Genomic DNA, 17,715 nt, shown 5'->3' with positions numbered 1-17,715 from the left:
TTTTTTTGTTTAATTAAAATTTTTAATTTTTTTTTTAACTCATATTAACCTTATTATTTAAATATTGAAATTTGGATCAATCGAAAAACTATAGGTAAAAAAATCGGTGCATTGATGTGGAGTTATGTCACCCAAGCTTCAATGCTCGAGCTAAAATTGAATATACCCCTATAACTTATCTTTTCAGGAGATGGTTAGCTTTACCTTGAGCAGCTCAACCTTAGCTCGGTTTAATCTCAACTTGGGTGGTTCTTTCTTGAGTTGGGCAGCTCAACTAGCTCGACCTTAGCTCGATTCATTCTCAGTTTAGAAGTTTTCCTTTGTGTTTTCACCCACACATAATTATATATCGATATCGTAAGATTCATAATTTAATTTTAATTTAACATTAAATTTTTAAAGTGTTATTTAACAAAATAATAATAATAATAATAAATAAATAAATAAATAAATAAAATCTTCTTATAATAAATAAATAAAAGCAACAAACATTTAAAAAATTGAATATGAAAAAAAAAAAAAAACATCTCTATAATTATCTCCCTCATAATTTTTAATTTTTACCCGAAGCAAATCTATGTGTTCAAAAAGACTATTTTACCCCTACTCGATCTAGTTATAGTAGGTTAGCTAGTTTTTTTTTTTTTTTTTTTTTGTGTAAACTCACATGCACCATTAAATATGTGGTTAAATGTCTTTTTCCAATTTTTATTTTTCACAATTTCTTTTTATTTTCACANCTTTAGTGTAAACTCACATGCACCATTAAATATGTGGTTAAATGTCTTTTTCCAATTTTTATTTTTCACAATTTCTTTTTATTTTCACAATTTAAAACAAATAATGTATTGTGGAGATATTCATACAAATCCTAAGTCTTTGACTTTTAAATTTTAACTCATAATATTTTTTTAATTATATTTGTAACATTTACTCGAATAATAATAATAATTTTTAAACCCTAAACATATTTTTAATTTAATATCACAAAAAATCAATTTAATCAAATTAAATTCTAAACTTAAAATATATATATATATATATATATATATATATATATATATATATATGAATGTCATCTAAGTTAATTTAGTAGAAAATCATGGATTTATAAGTGAGTAATGCTATATCTATTGGCATGAGACTTTTTGAAGAAGCTCAAGGTAAAGCCACGCGAGCTTATGTTCAAAGTGGACAATATCATACCATTGTCGAGAGTCGTGATTCTTAACACATAAAATTGTTACAAAAGTGTATCTTGTTGGTATAGGTAGTGACTTTTAAGTCTTTCTTAATCATTTTATTATCATAATCGTTCTCGTTTGGATATGATCTCAGTTCATTCATATACTGTCTTTTTACTTAAATGTCACATAAAATTAGAAAAATGAAAGATAAATTAGTCGAGATTGAAACCAAAAATATAAATAAATAAATATCACTATCAATTGACTTATCACAAAATAAAACAAAGGGAATATGATAATCAAACATTCAAATTAAAACTACGAATTTAACTCTTTTTCAATAACAAGAAATATGCATTTTCAATACGATCACTTGACTTTAAACACTTAAAAATAGACGTGAAATTATCGTTAATATTGAACAACAACATTTAGAAGTAAGCGGATTCGAATCTCTAATCTATTAGTCGATGATACTAGAAATGTTTGTGGTTTGGGGTTCGGTCGAGTTGAGACATTTTTTTAGACCGACTTAATTGTTGGAGTCGATAAACTCTATTTATTTATTTATTATTATTATTATATATTATGGTCTAAATTGTTGTCTTGGATGGAATTGTGTGGTATTATTTCAACGTATTTGACTAAGTTGAAAACGGCCCTTCAAAATGGCTTGCCTTCTTAAAAAGTCAACTCTTCAATTTATGGATGGACGTCGTTTGTAACACGTTTAAAAAATATTCATACTTTTAAGAGTATGTTTGTTAGACGAACACGACTCTCCACAATAGTATGATATTGTTCACTTTGAGCATAACTTCTCTTGTGCTCGTGGAGAGAAATTCTTTGATTATAAACCCATGATCATTCACTGAATTAGCAGATGTGGGACTTTCATCATTCAACCGTATTAACTGTAAGAATATTTCTAAATTTCTTAAATTTTTTAAAGGTATATATATTTGAAATACAATACAATATTTATATATTTTATTAATTTAACTTAAAATTTATGAATAAAATAATAATGTAATTTGGTGGAGGCAAGCACGTGCGGAAGTCACGTGAGCATTAACAGAAACCCGATTCCTTTTCAACCACACGTTCACACCTAACGGATATTTAAAAAATTAAATTAAATTAAATTAAATTAGATAAATCCAAAATTATGTAAAGATTCTGCTTACTGAAATGTGTTCACACTGGAGATTCCATATTTACCCCTTTTCACATTGCTTTTAATATTATTACTTTTTTGCCTTTCGCCTTTTTTTATTATTATTATTTTTTGGATAAAAATGGAATTTGCTTTTGTTTGGCTGGCTCGGCTTATTCGGCTTGCTTGCTTCAGCTGGCTTCATCTCCCATTTATTTATTGTTTATTTCAAGAATAAATTAATAGAAAAAAGGATCGGCTAATGGAAGCCGAGGTGTGGACGTGGCGGCGCGCATTAAAAAGCAATATGTATGATTAAAGAAGTGAATGGGAGGATGCCACGTGTCAAGGGCATAGCTGCAGTCACTCACCGCCTTGACTCTTTAACCACTCACAATTGCTTTGATTTCTTCAACTTTAAAACCGGCCAGTGCCTTTCCAGGTAAACAACTGCCACGTGTCCCACTTTCTTCATCCTACGTGGCACCCAATCCTCCACTACCCCTTTTATATATAACCCATCCACCTAATCCCCACACGATTAATACCTAAAATTCTCAAATTCAATTTCGCTCTCAAAAATCACAAATGGGCAACTGTCTGCGGCGGGACGGCGCGGCGGCGCGTTGGGCAGGCGAGGAGTGGGACTTTCTCGCGGCGGATGTGGAGGACGGGGGGAAAAGTCAGGGATCCACGGCGGTGTCCACGGAGGTGAAAATTAAAATCACGAAGAGGCAGTTGGAGGAGCTGTTGGGGAAGGTGGATGTTGAGGAGATGTCCGTACAGCAGGTTTTGGCTCAATTGATCAGTGCCGGTGAGTCTCGCCACCGTTCGTGGCGCCCGGTGTTGCAGAGCATACGGGAAGTTGACTGATCGTCGCCGGCCAGTGGCGGCAGCGATTACGGCCGGAAATGGGGTGGGCGCCATTGGAGAGAAGGTTGGAGAAAGCTTAGGGAAATTGAATGTACATTTTGTATATTAATTATAATATAATTATATTATATGGAGCATAGATTTCCACTTAAATTTTGTCTTTTCTTTTAATACAATAATTAGTGAAATGATTATTGTAATAATAAGGTGAAAGTTTTGATGTATTTAATATTAATTAATGAAGATTATAAAGTCCAGTTAAGTTTATCTAAATCTATTTTAAGCCAAAGTCAAAATATTAATTAATAATTGTTCTAATGGTAAATTTATTATTACTCCGCCTAAATTTTATTTTGACCCGAGTAAGAAAAAGATGCTATGCAAACAGCTCAAAAAGATGCTATGCAAACAGCTCAAAAAGATGCTATGCAAACAGCTCAAAAAGATGCTATGCAAACAGCTCAAAAAGATGCTATGCAAACAGCTCAAAAAGATGCTATGCAAACAGCTCAAAAAGATGCTATGCAAACAGCTCAAAAAGATGCTATGCAAACAGCTCAAAAAGATGCTATGCAAACAGCTCAAAAAGATGCTATGCAAACAGCTCAAAAAGATGCTATGCAAACAGCTCAAAAAGATGCTATGCAAACAGCTCAAAAAGATGCTATGCAAACAGCTCAAAAAGATGCTATGCAAACAGCTCACCCCGCTAACAAATATGGTCATTTTTTCTGAACTTATGCAAATAGCCCACAAATTCACCATTAACAAATATTGTTCTTCGTTTAGAACGTGTCACTAGGTAGAGGTTTTAACATCCTTAGAAGTAATACTTCATTCTTCCTTTAAAACGTGTCACTAGGTAGAGGTTTCAACACCCTTAGAAGTAATACTTTGTTACTTCGTTCTCTTCTTCAACTGATATGGAACCTCACAATCTGTCTCTTGGGGCTAGCATTCATTCTGACTGGCACACCATCCGGTCAGGCTCTGACACCATTTGTAAGTTCAACCCCACTGCTAGCAAATATTATCCTCTTTAGGATTTTCCTACAAATTTTTTTGAACTTCTACCTGAGAATCCCATTTCATTTACCACCATTTTCGACATCCACAACTATTGAAATAAAAAAATGAAACGTTAATGTTTGAATGCTCTACTACAACTTATGTTTTTATTGTCGAGTTCGACACGAGTCTTTTTAACCTTGGTAACAAACGACCCAACACAATGAAGCTGAAATCCTGTTTTCCTCTTGTGGTTCATGATCACCATAGAATGTGTATATAATAAGTTATGACAAAATCAAAATCTCAAACCAGACAAAGAATAGAAAGCTAAGAATCTAAAAATGGCTGCCTTCAAATGGTACCAAAATTGAGAGACAGCTCCCATTAGAATGATACAACAACAACAACACTCATGAAGGTTTCTAAGTGAATTTAATGACAAAAAAAACACAAAAACATAAAAATCAAAGCCACCACTTGGATCTGTCATCACCTGCAGTTGCTCTACTCTTTGATCTCATCAGCTTCAATCTGACTTAGAAACAGTGGCAAGAAATATGATCCACTTTTGTGAGGAGCACAATGATCATAATCTTTGATTCATCTTAAGAGAAAACGATGTTGTAATTTATGAATGATTATCAGAAGGGTGATGATTTGGTTCCTTGGAATCTCCTGAATTTGTCTGAGAAGGCATAGCTCCCAGGATCATCTGGCATGTCCTGAAATGGCAGTTTATGCAAATGGTCGGAGACACGAGTTAGAAGGGCATATCACCTTTTCGATTCTTATCTAATACACAACAGTTCGGTTTGGTTCGGCATGACCAGAAGTTCATCGCCCAAATGACCATTCAAATTAGTTCACTTACAACGTATAGTTCCTTGAACTTTTAATTGTGTTCGATAAGTCCTTTAATTTTCAGATCTGGTGAGTGTTTGAACCAAAGAAGAAAGTCTAGTACTACGAAAATAAGACTAGTTTAATCCTCCGGGAACTTTTAAGATTTCAATAAATCAAACGGAGAAGAGAGAGAAGTGTCATACTTGTCGAAATCATGTTCCCGAGTTTTGATTTCACTCGACCATAGTAAAGGGTCAATGTTTTTGGGTAACAATTCTTGTTGTTGACTCTTCTCTGTTAGCCACTGCTCCGTTCTATCGCACTCCCCAAGGATCTGGAGAAAAGTGAAGAGTTCATGAGAGAACTCAAACAAAACGAACTACGAGTAGTAACAGTAGAGGTCGTTAATCGTTACCAATGCTCGAACTTGAGGTGAAAGTGAATCCCCAGTGTTCCTATAGTCAGAAATACGCTTTAACAGATGCGTTTTAGCTTGTGCTCTAGCTTCTTCATCTTCGTATCGGTTCACTATAGGATCCACCAACTAACAATTGTAGAGTAGAGTAAGCAAGGAGAAGAGAACTTGAAAAGGCGAAAAAGTTAAATAACTTTGTATGATACAACAGAAATAGAAATAACCTTCTTAAGGTCATCTAACTTAGAAGAATAAGCACTCTCAGTCTCATCATCGCCATCCTCATATAGCCAATCCTCTGTTTGCTGGAGGGTTGAGGAGATGCCTTCTCGCTCTTCATCACTAGCGAAACTCCGATATGTGTTGACAAGCTATTCAAAAACCACGTGTGATCGTTATTTATATACTGTAATACCAATAAAACTCGAGTTGCAACGTTAGATTTCTGTAAAGATCAAACGTTCGGTTCTACATAGAGCTTTACTTAAAGGGAAAGTCATACGGATACGAAATCACACAACAATGTGAACTTTCATTGAAACTAATGATGCTTTCATGATCACACAATGACAATCAATAGTTCGATCTAAAACCCCGACGGAGTCGAAAGAATGTAGCAATAGCGTTATAAGATTGAGTTCCATGTTTAGTTCACAAATCCATTGAAATAGGATATTTACCTTATTCCTCATCTCATAGACGTACGACTCCAAAGCGTTTTTCTTATCTTTGGCTCGTTCCATATTTTTATCCTGTTGGGCCAGTTGAAGTTCTCTTTCTCGGGCTTCTGAGAGCTCAGCCTTAGTCATTCCACCATATATGTGTTCACTAACTGGTATCTCAATCCTCCTTGTGCTTTTACCTTTTCTTGTAACATCAGACTGGAAGAACACAATAAATTAATACATTTGAAGACGGTGTGTAACAGCCCAAATCCATCGTTAGCAGATATTGTCCTCTTTGGGCTTTCTCTTTCAGGCTTCCCCTCAAGATTTTTAAAACGTGTCTGCTAGGAAGAAGTTTCCACACTCTTATAAAGGGTGTTTCGTTCTCCTTCCCAACCGATGTGGGATCTCACAATCTACCCCCTGCTTTCGAGGTCCAACGTCCTCGTTGGCACATGTCTGGTTTTGATACCAGGTGGATTATGAGATCCCATATCGGTTGGGGAGGATAACGAAGCATTCTTTCCTCTTCCTAGCAAACGTATTTTAAAAACCCTGAGGGGAATCCCGAAAGGAAGAGCCCAAAGAGGACAATATCAGCTAGCGGTGTGCTTGGGCTTGCAAACAATCTTTTTGATACATATGAAGCTTTTGAGTGCTGATAAGGGGTTGCCTTCAATACAATCTAGCTTTACCTCAGAATGGGGAGAATCAGCGTGTTCGGTCTCCATTCTTTCTGTGTTTGAATGAGTAGCATCTCTCCTTTGTTCATCTACATTATCCTCTACGAACTAGATTCATAATTGATGTAAATACAGAGAGAAAAACCCTTAAATAGTTGGAAATCTGATGGAAAAAAGATATAATACTTACTGCAGCATATTCAACAATAACAATGCCGTTCATATTCAATTGGACTCTAACTTTAACCCTTCCATTCAAGTTGTTTGTACCTTGGACAGGACCAACCTGCATCTCAAATTACTTCACATTTGAGAATCAATTCCAAACCGTAAAAAATAGAAACTAAAAACGGAGCAGAAACAGGTTACGACACCCTTTAAAGTAGGCTTACGAACACTCGGACTGTTCAAAAGCTATCCAACTCCACAAGAACTACTACTACTTCAATAATATAAGATAAAAATAAGGAGCATAAAACTGAACATACTGTAAAACAACAAATTTTGGAAGATATGCCAGGGGGTAGTTCATCTAGATCAGTATAGACTGCTTCTAAATGGAATAAACCGTTACGCTGCAACGACAGAACTTTAGTACTCGGAATGTGCTGCCCTTTGGGAAATAGTACATCATTTAAGCCCAAGCTAATTGGACCCGTATCCGATGAGAAGCCAATGGAGAAAGGGTATGAATCCTGAACCTGCATTCATCGTCCATACAGCATTAGCATTTGTGCGACTATAACCCCACAAAACGATAATATAGAGAAGAAGTAGATAAAGGAAAACACACAATAGAAATCGATTAAATCATGTAATACAAGAACACGAAAGATGGTGTTTATAATTATGCCATGCTGGCCAGTGCAAGCTATAAATCTCAGGAAAGTACAGACCTCATACTCTCTGACCCTGAAGACGGGGCTAAGCATTGCACACTGTAGAGCACAACCACGAGCTACGCATTCACTAGCATTAAGTTTGCGACTCGGTTCCTTTTTAAATACAGAGGTCAATAACCTAGTTATCGCAGGGACCCTCGACCCCGATCCAACAAGCTCAACAGAATGAATCTTTTCTACAGTTAATCCTGCATCAGCTAAGGCTTTGGTACAAGGAATACTAATCTTCTCCAATAACCCAGAAGCAAGCTTTTCAAATTCTTCTCTTTTGATTAATCCCTTAACGTCTTTCTCGTCCATAAGACATTCGATATTAAGAGGCGCCTCTAAATTTGCACTCAAAACTTTCTTCAGCTTCTCACAAGCTGCTCGTAATCTGGTAGAAGCCTTGACATTTGAATTTACATCTATATCATAGTTCTTCTTAAATTCTGCAACAAAGTGGCTGAATAAAACCTCATCAAAGTCTCTACCTCCTAAATCTCTATCGTAGGAATGCGACATGATCCTCATATGTCCAGGCTCGAACGATACGATAGAGACCTGGGTATCACAATGACCAACATCAACAAATGCAACATATATTGGAGTTGCATTTGCGAAATCCGTTTTATAAATTCCATAGCTAAGTGCTGTTGCAGTACAGTCATGCATGAGCCTCAACGGCTTTAAACCAGCAATAGCAGCAGCGTTCCAATATAAACGCCTCTGCAAATCCGTAAAATATGATGGAATACCAATCACACAATCTGAAAATGGTGCTCCCAAATTTTTCTCAGCTACATCTTTCAAATGTGCAAAGAGCATTGCCATGATCTGAACCGGAGTAAATGTATGAGTCTCCCCTAAATATTTCACGTTAACCAAAATGCTGCCGTCGAGGGCTTCAGATGTTATGAAAGGAAGCATTTTAAGATCCCTTTGAACATCTGGCTCACCGAAGTTACGTCCAATCAATCTCTTTACCTGAGATATTGTAGACCTTGGGTTCATTGTTGCAGATGCAGCACCTGCAGACCCCAAAAACCGCTGTTTTTCCCCAAAACATATCACTGCAGGGGTTTCTCGTTGTGATTCCTCGTTCAGCAGAACATCAATACCACGTTGCCTCGACACAGCAATAACACAATTCTCGTTTCCAATATCAAAACCCACTACACTCATCTCTGCTGGTCAGGTATATTAGCTTTCAAAAAGAACTGAAATAATGAACTCTCAATCCAATTATTTTCGCAACAAAGTCGAGTTATCGATCAAATAACTGAATAATCACCAAGTTCTTCAAAAGAACGCTTCAGAAACCAATGATCACATAAATAACTGCATAAATATGAGATCAACCAATCAGTAAAGAAGCTTGAATTCAACTTGAACACAATTAAACTATCAAAGAAAGGAAAAAAAAAATGAAAATCCCAGGAAAAGATCCAGTTGATTATGGAAACAAATAACACGGTCGACGAACTCAAAGATCCAAGTTAGTGCTATCATCAAATAATCTCCAAATTGTCAATTCAATGTAAAGGAGAAAGAAACAATTTAATTCTAAATAATTACAAATCCGTATCACATTGCCATGATATTGTTCCATAAAAACAGCCCTAGCGAAGCTCAACAAAATTCTCCGAAAGAAGTCGCCATTGAATTCCTAAATTGATGCAGCGAATGAACTTACATTGAGCGCCAAGAAAATCAGAATTCCAAACCGAAGAATTCACATAACGGTCACTCAAAGCTAATCAAAAGAGAAACGTTAGAACAAACCCATTAAGACCTACCTGAGGGCGGCCTCTCAGAAGCTCACAGCGGCCGGAAACACCACCGGCGACGGCAATCGGAGTCGGAAAACGGGTATGAGAGAGAGAGACACACACTTTTCTCGTAAATTAGAGAGAGGGAGTGAGAGGGAAAGGGGGAAATTCGAGGGTTCTGTTACGAATTCGATCGGCTGGGCGACAATTGTGGGAAAATTATATATGGATACAAAAGCTCGGGTTTGAGAATTCCTTGTCGCAGGGTCGCCGCACAGCAATTGTTTCTTTTCCTGTAATTTGACTACGAATTTCTTCCGCTCAAAAACAAATTTCTCTTCGATTTACAGAAATCACTACACAAGCGTTCCTGTAACTCCAATGAATCAGAATAAATTTCTTAATTTAAATTTATGGAACTCGTAGTCAATTTAGGAATTTAAAAGAAATCACTAAGAACAAATCTTTTTTTTTTTTCAATTTAAAATTTGTAAATTCAATTATCTCTAAGAAAAAATCTAAAAAATACTTCTAAATTTAAAATTTTAAAAAAATCCTTCGGACAAAACAGTTAATATTTTATTTATAAAATATACAAAAAAAAATTAAATCTTTTTTACTTTAAAAATTGTTTCAAGCTCTCAATATTTATAAATCCATCATCATTTCTTAAATTAGTCGACTCATTCTTAACAGTCCTCAACCATCTCTCCTCAAACAAGGTACACTATAAGTCTTTCCTCTAGGCTTATGGAGCTCTCGAATAGCCATCCCTAATCCTTTATTTTGAGCCCTCGAACAAAGTACACCATTTGTTTGACACTTTAGATTAATCGAGGCTCGAATCCTTTATTTGGAGCCCTCGAACAAAGTACACCATTTGTTCTACACTTTAGTCACTTTTGACTACACCTTCGAGGCTCACCCTTCTTTCTTCTACATCTGAGGATTATTTGGAGCCCTCAAACAAAGTACACCATTTGTTCGACACTTTAGTCACATAAAGGAGCCCTCGAACAAAGTACACCATTTGTTCGACACTTTAGTCACTTTTGACTACACCTTCGAGATCTCACCATTCTTTCTTCTACATTTGAGGATTCTATTGTTATGGCTAAGTTTAGGACATGACTCTGATATTGGGTTAGGAATCATGAATCTCTACAATGCTATGATATTCTCCCCTTTGAACATAAGCTCTCATAGCTTTTTTTGAGATAATCTATAAGATGTGGATGGACGGTTTTCATTGACAGTAATACTTTTTTGAATTTTTTTTAAGCTAAAGGGTATTAATTGTAAAAATACCCTAAGATTATTTTTTAACTTTTTAAAAAAGTTTAAAAATATTAATAAAATGTCAATATTTTTTAAAAGATTATTAAAATTTAAAAGTATTTTCTTTTAGACTTTAAAAATTTACGTACATTTTTTAGATAAAATATTTTTAATCTTCTTTCTATTAATTATTTTACTATTTTTTTTCTTTCTCTTATTTATAATATTAATAATTTTTTCTTCTAATTAGAAAGAAGACATACGTATTTAATTTAATAATCTTTGTAATTTTGTTAATTATAGTTATCATATTTTTAATATGAAATAAATTGTTAAAATAAAAGGAAAAACATTACTATAAAATAAAATATATTATAAATATGAAATATATTATATTTAGTTGTTTATTTATGATTATTATTATTTTAATTAAAAGTTATATTTATATATCATTTAACAATGTATTTTAATTACTTAAAAATATGAAAGAGATAATTAGTAATTAAACTCATGGCAGAAGCGTTTTTAAATTTATTTATAATTAAACTAAAATATAATGGTTAAGTTATGGGTTTAAATACAACAAGATCCAATAGATAAACGTGTACATAGTTCGGGTTGGATTGATAGATTTTTTTTTTTTTTTACCCAGAAGTTCATGTGGGTTAGATTGGTAACCCAACCCTCGGGTTCTTAAAAAAATTATTTTTTAAAAAGTTTTATTTATCACAATTTATAATTATTGAGATATAATCTTAGATAAAAGATAATTAAAAGTTCACAAGTCAATCTATTATTATTCACAACAAAAAAAATCAATAAAAAAAACATCGCGAAAATTATAACATATTTATTTATAATTAAACTACATACTTATTTATAATTAAACTAACAATATAACGGTTAAGTTATGGGTTTAAATAATCCAATAGATAGGGGTGTACATGTTCGGGTACATGTTCTGATGGATTTTTTGAAGTCCAACGAGATTTTTTTTAACAGTACAGAAGTACAACGAACACAGATCCATCTATAATTATTCAAGAAAAAAAATATAAATAAAAAACAAGGAAAAATTATAACATATTTATTTATAATTAAACTACATATTTATATTTATTTATTTATAATTAAACTAACAATATAACGGTTAAGTTTTCGGTTTAAATAATCTAATAGATAGGGGTGTACATGTTCCGGTTGGATTGATAGATTTTTTTTTACTCAGTCTAGAAGTACAGGTTAGATTGGTGTACATGTTCTAGTTGGGTTGATGAATTTTTTTTTTCTTACCCAGTCCAAAAGTTCAACAAACACAGATCAATCTATAATTATTCACAAAAATAAATAAATAAATAAATAAATAAAAACAACAGGAAAATTATAATTTTTTAATTTTTTTTATTTATAATTAAACTATATATTATATTTATTTATAATTAAACTAACAAATTGGTTGGATTTTGGTAACCCAACCCACAAATTGGTTGGGTTGATGGATTTCGGTAATCCAATCCAACTCGAAAATTTAGTTTAAAGGCTGACTTTGATTGGAATTAGAGAGTGAACACTATTTTAGGTGTTAAAGAATTCATGGTATTTGATTGGTGTCGGACTGAGTGGATGGTTTTAATTTAGGACAAACTACCACTATGGCAAACCCATCATTAACGTAAATTTCTTAATATATTTTATATATTTTATTTGGCTCGGGTCAACTCTAGGGTTTTGTCTCATAAATCCGAAACCGAACTGAGTCAGTTCGGGTTTAGAAAAATGAACCCAACCCAACGTTTATAGTTCGGGTTGAGTTGGTCTGGGTTGTTAGGTTGAATGTAGACCTGATATGAACCAAAAGACATCAATCATACACTATGCTCAATGAAAATATTGTTGAAATTATAAAAAAATATTTCAATTCATGTCATGAAAAATGAAGTTTCATGTTATAAAATTTGGGTGGATTACAATTTAGAATAATTTAGAGTTATTATATGTGATTAATGTATTTTAAGACTTTTTATTTACCTTAGGTTACAATTATGAGCCGTATAAATGTTACAACTCTTGGAATGTCTTTAATAGTTTCATTTTAAGACTATACAAAGCCAATGACTAAGTTTCTTTACAATTCTATGTAGTTTAGGTTGCATGTAGAATCATTCAAGCTCGATATGATCAATCTTACTTGTGAAGTGATTCAAATCTCAACCAAGTGTTTTTGTCTTGAGATGATCAACAAGAATCATTCAAGCTAGACATGATCGATCTTGCTTGTGGAGTGATTCGAATCTCAAACAATATTCTTGCCTTGAAATATTCGATTAACAAAGTAATTTGAATCTTACTCCCCTCGTAGTGTCTACTAATAGATACAAAAATAGTATTATTTTAATATTTAATATATTAAAATAAATATATCACATTAAAATTATATTTAAAGATAGCAAAATATGTCTAATGTACTTTTCGTAATTACTTTAATATTCAATATATCAAAGATTTTATATTTAATATATTAAATATTAATTTATATACTTCAAATTACTATTAATTATTTAATTACTATTATAAACTAGAAATAGACTCGTATGAACAGTTATAATACAAAATTTATTAATTAATTTAAATTTTATTTAATTATAGGCATCCGTACTCTAAACCTAAAGTTTTTATGTGCACGAAGATAAACTGTGTCATGAATACGACGATTATAACTAAGTCGATCATTAATTAAAATTATTTATAATTGCTCATTCAGATATAGTCTCAGTTCATCCATGTAAGAGCCCAAGTCTACAGCTAACAACATATTATCCTCTTTGTGACTTCCCAGGTTTTAAAATGCGTCTTCTAGTGAAAGGTTTCCACGTTCTCCTCTCCAACTAACATGCGATCTCACCATCTACCCTTTCGAGATTTAGCGTTTTCGCTGACATTTGTTCCTCTCTCGATCTATGTGTGGTCTCACAATCCACTCCCTGTAAGGCTCAATATTTTCACTGATACTCGTTTTTCTTTTCAATCGATGTGAGATTTGACTGTGTACTGTGGTTTACTGGGTGTTCTAATTAAAAAAAAATTTAAAAAAAAAAATTAATGGAACTTTTGAAGATGTTGCTTCCGTTTTTCATGGCGCGGGAGGTTCAGGAATGGAGGAAAAATCTGGAACTTTTACTTTACAAACAAAAGACAAATGGAAATCGTTTGACAAGTTGCTCTTCTTTTCCCCACACACAAACAATTTCAAAAAGGTGCGGTTTCGTCTCTCTTTAATCATTATTCTCAAGATATTGCTGGAAGCAATCCAACGCACTCGCGTGACGATGGAGGCCATGCCCAATCTAATGCTCTTCCTCTTCCTTTCAATCGTCTCGACTTTCAGCGCTGAATCTGATTATGTTCGTCCTCAGCCCCGCCAAACTCTGCATTTTCCATTGAGTCCGAAATCATCTTCTCAACCTCGGCAGGTTTCATTTCCATTTTGTTGAACGTTCGTTATGATTTTCTATGGAAACGATTGAGATTTCATTGTTGTTATATCATATTTTTGAAGTCTCATTGTGAATCCATGCTTGATTTTGCATTAGTTCGTTCCTTCTAGGTGAATCGAATTCTGGTTGCCTTTTCCTCAATTTACTCGGACCAGTTGAATCTTGGTATCTGCTATGCTATCATTTCTTTGTTACTGAGATCTTGTAGTTGCCTTTCTACGCTTGGTGTTCATTTTTCCTGGATTTGGCAAATTTATTGTTCTTACTGCTGAAAAAAGAAGAACAAATGATTAAATACAATCTAATCTATTAGCTTATGCTTTTAGATTTAGCCACAGGAGGTTCGATAAAGCCCTGTTAAGATTGATGATCATTTGTTGAATTTTGTACTAGCTTTCAAGTCTAGAGGTAAAAGAGAATGCTAAGAATATGATAAATGATTGTGTTCCACGTAGGTTGGGGAGTACAAAACATTCTTTATAAAGGTGTGGAAATCTCTTCTTAGCAGATGTGTTTTAAAAACCTTGAGGGGTAGCCCAAAAGGGAAAATCCAAGGAGGACAATATCGGCTAGCGGTGGAATTGGGCTATTACCAATGGTATGAAAGCCAGACACCGGGCAATGTGCTAGCGAGGAGGCTGAACCCCGAAAGGGGTGGACATGAGGCGGTGTGCCAGCAAAGACGCTGGACCCTGAAAGGGGGTGGATTGTGGGGTCCCACATCGATTGGAGAAGGGAACGAGTGCCAGCGAGGACGCTAGGTCACGAAGGGGGGTGGATTGTGAGATCCCACATAGGTCGAGGAGGAGAACAAAACATTCTTTATAAGGGTGTGGAAACTTCTCTCTAGCAGACACGTTTTAAAAACTTTGAGGGAAAGGCCGAAAAGGAAAGCCCAAAGAAGACAATATCTGTTAGCGGTGGGCTTGGGCCGTTACACAACCTATCAACCGAAGCTGTTAGGTTCAGTCGTGATTTAACACATTTGAGTTGCATTTGTGTGATGTATTGCACTATTCCTTGTAGGTGCATATCTCTCTAGCAGGGGACAAGCATATGAGGATCACATGGATTACTAATGATCATTCTGCTCCCTCTTTTGTTGAATATGGGACACTACCTGGAAACTATACTTCTGTTTCTCAAGGAGAGAGCACCTCATACACTTACATTTTGTACAAGTCAGGAAAGATACACCACGCAGTAATTGGGCCTCTAGAGGCCGGCACAGTTTATTACTACCGATGTGGTGGGGAAGGTTCTGAGTTCCAGCTGAAAACTCCTCCTTCCCAGTTGCCAATCACTTTTTCAGTGGCAGGGGATCTGGGCCAAACTGGATGGACCAAATCAACATTAGACCACATTAATCTGTGCAAATATGATGTGCTTCTACTTCCAGGTGACCTATCCTATGCCGATTACTTGCAGCATCGGTGGGACACGTTCGGTGAGCTCGTGGAGCCTCTTGCGAGTACGAGACCGTGGATGGTAACTCAAGGGAACCATGAAAAGGAGAGCATAATTCTATTTAAGTCTCCATTTGACTCGTATGATGCAAGATGGAAGATGCCATTTGAGGAGAGTGGATCGAGTTCGAATCTCTATTATTCTTTTGAAGTTGCTGGAACTCATGTGATTATGCTTGGATCGTACACTGATTATGATGAATCCTCAGATCAATATGCATGGTTGAAGGTTTGTAAACTTCTAACTTCCTTTCAGATTGAATCTTTTACTAGTTGATAATGAATATGGAGTGAGAGAGTTAACCAGTCGAGAGAAAACTGTTTAATGCTATTGAAATAACTCTTTAGGTGAGATTCTAAAGTTATTTCAGAATAGAATTCTCATTTTTTTTGAAGTACAGGAACAAATAGTTTAATTAGATTGGAATACTCATTGAGAAGAAGTACGTGAGATCCCACATCGGTTGGAGAGGAGAACGAAATATTCTTTATAAGAGTGTGGAAACCTCTCCCTAGCAGTCACGTTTTAAAAACCTTGAGGGAAAGCCCAAAAGGAAAAACTCAAATAGGACAATATCTGCTAGTAGTGGGCTTGGACTATTACAAATGGTATCAGAGCCAGACACCGGATAATGTGCCAACGAGGAGGTTGAGCCTCAAAGGGGATGGACACGAGGTGGTGTGCGAACAAGGACAATGGGCCCCGAAGGGGTAGTAGATTGTGAGATCCCACATCAAAACAAAACATTTTTCATAAGTGCGTGGAAATCTCTCCCTAGTAGATGCGTTTTAAAAACTTTGAGGGGAAGATTGTGAGATCCCACATCAAAACAAAACATTTTTTTATAAGTGCGTGGAAATCTCTCCCTAGTAGACGCGTTTTAAAAACTTTGAGGGGAAGCCCGGAAGGGAAAGGCTAAAGAGGACAATATTTGTTAACGGTGGGCTTGGACCGTTACAAAGTTTAGGAAACTTTGTAACACGATTATATGAACACTAGTAAATAACAATCAAAGTCTATGGGAAATGATTGAGCTACATGACTGAGATATTTTTTTGTTCAATAGGCTGATCTTGCAAAGGTGAACAAAGAAAGAACACCCTGGCTAGTAGTGTTATTCCATGTGCCATGGTACAACAGTAATAAAGCTCATCAAGGTGAAGGTGCAAGCATGATGGCAGCCATGGAGCCATTGTTATATGCAGCTGGTGCAGACATAGTAATTTGTGGCCATGTCCATGCTTATGAACGCTCGGTATCTTCTCTTCGTCCTATTCGAACATTTGATGTGTTGCCTTTTCTCCTCTACTATTAACCTTTGATTCATGATCACTCTATGGCAGAAACGTGTGTATGCTGGAAAATCTGATCCCTGTGGTGCTGTGCATATAACTATTGGCGATGGAGGAAACCGAGAAGGTTTAGCTCACAGGTAAGGGATCACTCTAACACAAAGTTCAAACACCAAATAAACACAAATTCAAAAGTCGAGAACATGAAAACGTTGAACCATACTTCATATCTAAATGATAAGGGACGACATGTTAAAGCAAATGTATAGTAGACCAATTTGGTTCGAGTTTTATTGTGTTGGTTGTATTCGATAGGTACATCGCACAGCCTGAATGGTCGGTGTTTCGAGAAGCTAGTTTCGGGCATGGGGAGCTGAAGATAGTGAATTCAAGTCATGCATTTTGGAGTTGGCATAGAAATGATGATGATGAACCAGTGAAGTCTGATGAAGTATGGATAACCTCATTGGCAGCCTCTGGTTGTGCTGCTGAGAAGAACCATCAACCGTAGAAATTCACATGAAGTTCCTCTCGGCTCCATTGTAAATAGTTTGTGTGAACATATATATACATATACAACATATATATCACCCTATTTACATATAATTTGATGTATTTTACCAAATTACAAATTTAGTCGACCACTCCTCGTTAAAGTTGATTCAAACCTTATAAATAGTCTCGGTAGTTTGATAAAA

General features: G+C 35.0%; 2 protein-coding genes across 2 annotated transcripts; one reads left to right on the top strand and one right to left on the bottom strand.

Moving 5' to 3' along the window:
* Positions 1-4,448: 4,448 nt before the first annotated feature.
* On the bottom strand, positions 4,449-9,887 carry LOC111785401 (heat shock 70 kDa protein 16-like). Its single transcript, XM_023665812.1, has 10 exons — positions 9,514-9,887; positions 7,730-9,055; positions 7,322-7,534; positions 7,024-7,119; positions 6,846-6,941; positions 6,166-6,366; positions 5,710-5,856; positions 5,486-5,614; positions 5,274-5,404; positions 4,449-4,949 (listed from the first exon to the last, which is right to left on the bottom strand). The coding sequence occupies exons 2-10, from the start codon at positions 8,897-8,899 to the stop codon at positions 4,856-4,858; spliced, it is 2,277 nt and encodes a 758-aa protein (XP_023521580.1). The 5' UTR covers positions 8,900-9,055; positions 9,514-9,887; the 3' UTR covers positions 4,449-4,855.
* Positions 9,888-13,976: 4,089 nt separating this feature from the next.
* On the top strand, positions 13,977-17,653 carry LOC111787881 (purple acid phosphatase 18-like). Its single transcript, XM_023667971.1, has 5 exons — positions 13,977-14,234; positions 15,285-15,953; positions 16,792-16,980; positions 17,069-17,157; positions 17,333-17,653. The coding sequence occupies exons 1-5, from the start codon at positions 14,091-14,093 to the stop codon at positions 17,526-17,528; spliced, it is 1,287 nt and encodes a 428-aa protein (XP_023523739.1). The 5' UTR covers positions 13,977-14,090; the 3' UTR covers positions 17,529-17,653.
* The last annotated feature ends 62 nt before the right edge of the window (positions 17,654-17,715 follow it).

This window comes from Cucurbita pepo, chromosome LG02 (genome assembly GCF_002806865.2).
Source record: "Cucurbita pepo subsp. pepo cultivar mu-cu-16 chromosome LG02, ASM280686v2, whole genome shotgun sequence".
NCBI lineage: Eukaryota > Viridiplantae > Streptophyta > Magnoliopsida > Cucurbitales > Cucurbitaceae > Cucurbita > Cucurbita pepo.
The sequence above is the reverse complement of the archived record's forward strand: the minus strand, read 5'-3'. Positions and strand labels throughout refer to the sequence as shown.